Below are 6,183 nucleotides of genomic sequence, written 5' to 3' on the forward strand. Positions count from 1 at the left end.
TTCTGAAGGGTAACTAACTCTCCCAAATCCTTTATTTAATAAAACTGGAACATTTGTTGGTAACCTAATACACAAACTCCAAGTGTGCTAAATGCAAGGCGTTCAGGGAGGCTTTGCTTCTGTCTGGCAGAGGACTGGCAATGCTGGGGAATGCACCTGCCTCCTGTGTCCTGAATGAATGCACCGTGTCCTGAATGAAGTGGCAAGTTCAAGCTTCTGCTCAGGCCAGGGCCGCCAGGGTCCGAGGTCTCCCTCTGTCCCCGACACTAGTGCCCGGCATGGAGGAGGGTTTCAGCACTTCTGCCCCCAGATCCACACAGTACCTGGGAAGCCTGGGGCACCTGCAGTCCCGGAGAACGCGGTAGCTCTGTAGGATTCTTCCTGCGGCCTGCAGCTCCCACCCTCCACCCAACCCAGGGCTGGGGGTCCCCAAGAGATACTCGCTTAAGAAACAGGGCTAGGGGCCTGAATGGGCTGGTCATCCTGGACTGCCCTGCAACCCACTCACTGGAGGAAGAGGGCAGGCAGATCTGGGAGACATTCAGGCCCCTGCCCCCACCACATCTGTCCCCAGGGAGGCTGGAACAGAGCAAGGGAAGGCCACACCCACCCTTGCAAACCTGGGGCTGGCGTTAGTCACCAAGGCCTCCAGACGCTCTGGGCTATGCGAGCAGCGGTCAGGCTGCCCAGGGCTGCTGGCACCAAGTCTGGCCCTTCGGCAGGCGCTCGGCTCAGTTCAGCGTCGGGGGCCTCCTCCAGGTCGGAGCACAGGTCGTCCCCGGGGCCCGGGGGACTGGGCAGAGGGGACCCCAAGACCCCTCCCGTGGGCCAGCCGCTTCGCCCAGGGGCTCCCGGAGACCCGGCCAGGGCGTCCCCCAGCAGATCCCGGAAGCTGCTGCCCTCGCGCAGAGGCATGGACTCGAGCAGGTGGTTGAGGAGTTCTGCGGCGACGGTGGCATCGATGGCCTGGCACGTGGACACGAACGTGTGCACCTCGTGCATGCACTGGATGTAGCCGGCCGCGAAGCGCTCGCTTGCTTCCGCCTGCAGCTGCTCGCGCTCTGCACCCGGGAGTGGGAGGGAGAGAGCGGCGCCCCGTCCGGTAAGCAGCGACTGCGGTGGCCAGGCCCGTCCCAGCCCGCGGGGACAGGGCTCACCCAGGAGACCCGGAGGAGCCCCGGGCGCGGGCTGTACCGGGGCGCCGGGCGGGGAAGACCCCATTCCGAGGCGGGGGCGGGCCGGGCGAACGCGCCCCGCCCGCGCGCCCCACCGCCACTCACCGCGCGCCCGGCCCCGCAGCGTGCCCTGCACGCGCCGCACCGTCAGCTCCAGCACCTCGGCGTTCTCCAGCTTGGCCTGCACCTGCGCGGGCGGGAGCGCCGGGGGGCGTGTGGGGGGTCGGTGAGGCCGGGCAGGGCCGCGCCCCCCGCTCTCCGCCCAGCAGCCCCCGGGCGCCCGCCGGCCCGCGCGCCCGTCTCACCTCGGCGCCCGCCAGCAGCAGCCGCAGCTCCTGAAGGCTCTCGTTGATCCGCGCGCGCCGCTTCTTCTCCACCAGGGGCTTCCGGGCCTGCGGGAAGCGGGCGACTGAGCCCAGGTCCCGGGCCTCCCGCCCGCCTGCCCGCCTGCGGCCCCGGCCCACACCTTGCGGTCCCCCCGAATCTCCCAGGCGTCCTCCAACTCTCGGCCCGCACGGTCCCGGCCGGGCGCCAGGGGCGGAGCCATGACCCGCACCGCCCAGAGCGCCGCAAGCGCGACGAGCGCCCGCGCCCCTCGCAGCGCGCCGCTGGGTCCGCCGCGGCCCCCGCTCCTTCGCGTCTTCCGCCGGCCGAGGCCCCGCCCCTTTTATAGCCCCTTATTTGCATTTCAATGCACGGATTGGCCGCGCGGCCCTGGAGCCCCCGGCTTCTAGGCGCGCCGCGGCCAATGGGAGCGGCGCGCTTTGTCCGGCCCCGCCGCCGGGGTCCACAGGCAGCTGGTGGGGCGTGGCCGGCGGGCGGGGCCCCCAGCCGGGCCTCCGCGCAACGCCAGCGGCTTGGGGCACCCGCGGGGGCGGTGACCCGGTGCGCTGTGACGGGGGGTGCGTTTGTTTTCCTCCCTGCCTGAGCAGGGCCCCCAGGTCTGCTGTGCGTGGGAGCAGGAGCTCATTCGTGCATTCACACTTGTCTTAGTTCGTGCAAGGTGCCTCCGGAGAGGAGCGCTCCTGCCCGAGTGTCGGGGTGCTAGATCGTGGAGGGCAGAACCACAGTCAAGGCCGCGGTCTCTGAACCTGGGAAGGTCTAAGGGTCCGGGTTGGGATAGCTGCGGAACCCCGGAGAGATAGAGACCCATGGGGTATTGGGGTTGGGAGCGGGCCCCAGGACTCCTTTGACTTTCTTGCGGAGGTGTGGGTCCCGACTCGACCCTCGACACAGCCCTCCGCCTTCGCGGGGATCCTAGTGGGGCGGGTCCGGCGACACCGCCCCTCCTCTTCGGGACGCTCCTTCTCTGGTCACCCTTCCCCCGCTCCTTCTCTGGTACCACGCCCCCACCAGCCTCCCCTTCTTTTCTAATCATCATCGCTGTCCCCCTGAGCTCTCCATGTCCCCCTAATCGCCTTCGCTCCCCTGTCCCCCTCTGATCTCCCTGTCCTCCTTCCCAGTTCCCCCTCCCCACCCCCATACACACACCCTGCCCTGGTTCCCCGCCGCGCCCACTCTTCCTAGCCCTCCCCGCTCCTCGCCCGTCCTTCTCTGGTCCCCACTCTCGTTCATTCGTCCCGGCTTCCCTCCCTGTGGCAGTCTCCTTCGTCCCCCGCCACCCCTCCCCCTCGGCTCCCTTTTCTCCCAGCCCTCCCCTCGCCCAGGCTCGCGTAGGTCGCCGTCTGGTCCCCGTAACTTGATGCCCATGACAGTTGGCAGCTGCAGCCGCTTCGGTGGAGAAAAGCGGGGGCCGAGCCAAGAGCGACAGGTGTTGGCCGCGCCTTTGTCTAGGCCCGCTTTGTCCGGCGGCGGAGGGCGGGTGAGCCTCTGTCCGCCAGACGACCGCCGCCCCCACCGCGGGCCGCCCATCTGCCAGACTGGCCTCCCCGCGGGTGGGGTGAATGGTCGGTGGGGCCCGCGCCCTGGGGCAGCACCCTGGGGATCCCGGCCTGTTCCCTGCTCCACCGGCCTAGGTAACCTTCACAGCACAGCAAAGCTGGAATGGCAAGATGGGTTCTGGCCACCAGGCCTTTGCGCCCACCGAGCCTTCCACCTGGAATGCTTCAAACACCTTCAAATGTCTGTTTCCTCACTGTTTAGGTCTCTGCTTCCTTATTCCTCTTGCTGGTGGGAGTGCACCTGCCCCACAGTAGTCCTGCCTTTACCCGGTCCTGAACCACTCACCAGGGTTTGGGATTGTCAGGGTCTGGTCTGCGCTCCTCCAAGCTCCAACCATCCCTCGTCAAGGGTACCTAGGACCTCCTATCTACCTCCAGCAGAGTTGGGCCTCGGCAGAGCCCGGGTGGATAGGCAGGGTGAGGGGATGCCCCAAGCCTAGCTGGAAAGCAGCAGGGAAGGGAACATCCAGGGACTGCAGTGTAGTGGGTGGTAGGACTAGGCCACAGATATCCCCCACCCCAGCCACCTGAAGGTGGATCTTGCAGCCCTCCCTGTGAGTATTTCGCTTTGGGCTCCCCACCAGAAGGACCTTTACAGGCAGGCAAGCTTGATGAGAGGTTTGCAGTTTCCCAAAGTCACCTCACTGACCTCTACAAGTACCCGAGAGTTTCTTCTGTTGACTTTCACCTGTCCACCCTCAGCCTCTTGGTTGCTTCTCTTTGGGCAGTCTTCGAAGACCTCACCAGCCCAGCATTGTTCACCCAGGTAGAAACCCACTCCTTTATTTCAATCATCCCTTGTTGTTCTCGGTCTCCTCCACATGCCAGAAAGCTCAGCTCTCTTCCTTCCTTCCCCCTCCTCTGGCTGCTCAGAACCCCAACTGCCCTTCTCTCCCTACACCTAGTGGTGGGGCTGACAGGGGAGGGGAGGGGGTTCAGTGTGGAACCCAAGAGAGCACACAACTGGCCTGTGACTTTACTGTTCTTAATCACTTAGACATCACTCCAGGGAAGGAGACCCCCAAGTAACTACAATTATGTTTCCACCCCTACTTTGAGAATCTGAGATATTAAAGAATAAACTCAGTGCTGTTTCTTGTGGTCTGATGAATATGCCTCCCCTTATCCATTGTATTGTTTGAATAAGACCAAAGAGGTATTTTAGAATGCTCTCCATGAGAGGCAGTCCATGTTGGAACAGGATGGTCAGCGCTCTGGGGGAGGCCTTTGGGAAAAGATCAATAGAACACTTGATTAGATGGAGTATGGGTTTGGGGGGGAAGGCATGATAAAGGCGGATAGTGCAAGCAAAAAATGAGAAGCAACTAGTAATTCCAGGAAAAACAAAAAGCTCCTCCCAAAGAGAACTGTGATCTCAACATACTGACTGACTCAGAAGCTAACAATTCTTCCACAGTCACAACAATATAACACTGTTCATGGGGGCTCAACATTTAGGATCAATCTGTAGAGAAGGCAAGAAAGTCTTACTATGGTTACAGGACATTAAATAAAGTTGACTTTATAAAAACAAAAGGATAGGTGACTATTGTCACGAGAAGGGAGGAGGCTGAAGGGAGGGCGAAGGTCCTCAAAAAGCTTGTCTTACAAAGGAAGGTGGGGTTTGAGGAACACCGTCTAGAGTTGAAGGAAGGAGAAATTAGGTGCTAGGATATGCCTCAGTGTGACCAAATACCCTGAGGTACAAGGACAGAGCAGGGTATAGGAGTCAACAAAATCCTTGGTTGGACCAGAAGTTGCCCAAGGCCCCATCTTTGAAGTTAGCGTCAATTTCCCTTAGTTGGTTGGCTGGCTTGGCCTTTTCCTCCAAGAAGCCTGGCTGTTCCATCTCTGGGCCACCAGGCCCTCTCTCTCTCTCCTTTGCACAGCCTCCTCTAGTGGACCCATTTCCTGCCATTTGTCCCTTGGACTGATCCTACCTTCAAAGGTTGCTTGAGCACAGACTTCCTGAGCATTTGGGCCCTTTGATCCCCCCAGATCCAGGAACAGAGGCCAGCAGAGGCTGGGCAGGGCTGTGGTGGCCACAGGGGGACCAGTTAGCGGCAGGGGGGGGGGGCAGGCCATAAATCCCCAGGGAACAAAGGCAGCAGCCAGCCTATGGACATTCAGGCCCCTTGTGGGCAATCAGCCCAGAAAGCTTGGAGAAGCTCCTTTTGGTCTGGAAATAAAGGGGGGGGGGTGCCTTTGGGGTTATATGGTAAATAAAAATGCAATTAAGAGTCCCCAAAGCAGTCAGTTTGGTGAAACAGCCCTCTCTGGCCATTTAAGGCCAGTTTGCAGAGGCCTCTGTGCTTACCGGGAGGGCTTTGCCTTTGTTCCCTCACCCCCACGCCGTCCCCCCTGTCACCATGAAGCCAGAAGGCAGGGACTCAAGCCTCCCCCTCCTGCTCAGAGAGCTTCTGGGAAGCTGGGCACGGGGTCCAGGATCCATTCATGTCTCTGCTCCATTCCTCATGATCCTGGTGTGAAAAGTGGGAGGAAGTGGGGAACAGGACCCCACTGCTTTGCCCGGGCCCCACACGGCCCCATCACTGTGGAAAGAAGGACAGGGCGTGTGGAGTGAGGGGACTGGGTGGCTCTGCCCCATCATCTTCGACAGAGACAGGAAGCCTCTCTGGCTGGCGTCCTTCAGACCTCTGCCCGTGGCCCTGTGGCCAGCGCACGGCCAGCTCCTCTAGAAGGGACAGACACCCAGGGCAGGGCACAAGAGAAACAGAGGAGGTGCCTGGGGTCACCTTGGAGTGGAGAAGAGCTGGGGGCTGAGCCAAGCAGCCTCACCCCTGCATCTGCAAGTGAAAAGCCCATGGGAGCGCTGGATTACATGATTAGATCTACATTTTATGAAGTTCACATCCTAAGACTTCACTGGGCAGTGCGACAGCATGTGGTGAGGATGCACGTAAGAGAGACGCACGCGCACGCACACGGGAAGGGACCAGCTGTGCAACGGAAGGGGTGAGGGAGGCCTCTGTGACAGAAGTTGTCCCGAATACGGCATTTCTGGAGTTCTCTGTTGAGACACACCTTTTGGAAATCTTTGATCTCCATTGTGATTGCTCTGTGCTACATTCAAAATACACCCAAGG

The 6,183-nt window shown here is 61.2% G+C and overlaps 1 protein-coding gene across 2 annotated transcripts; it reads right to left on the reverse strand.

The window, feature by feature from the left end:
* On the reverse strand, positions 1 to 1,830 carry HES6 (hes family bHLH transcription factor 6). Of its 2 annotated transcripts, none has more exons than XM_053204886.1 (4): positions 1,642 to 1,830; positions 1,481 to 1,567; positions 1,321 to 1,362; positions 1 to 1,061 (listed from the first exon to the last, which is right to left on the reverse strand). In XM_053204886.1, exons 1-4 carry the CDS (start codon positions 1,720 to 1,722, stop codon positions 732 to 734), a joined length of 540 nt encoding a protein of 179 aa, XP_053060861.1. In that variant the 5' UTR covers positions 1,723 to 1,830; the 3' UTR covers positions 1 to 731. The 2 variants fall into 2 exon arrangements, with proteins under 2 accessions (XP_053060861.1, XP_026902110.2); XM_027046309.2 differs by having other exon boundaries at positions 1,281 to 1,362; positions 1,642 to 1,826.
* Between the last annotated feature and the right edge of the window lie 4,353 nt (positions 1,831 to 6,183).

This window comes from Acinonyx jubatus, chromosome C1 (genome assembly GCF_027475565.1).
Source record: "Acinonyx jubatus isolate Ajub_Pintada_27869175 chromosome C1, VMU_Ajub_asm_v1.0, whole genome shotgun sequence".
NCBI lineage: Eukaryota > Metazoa > Chordata > Mammalia > Carnivora > Felidae > Acinonyx > Acinonyx jubatus.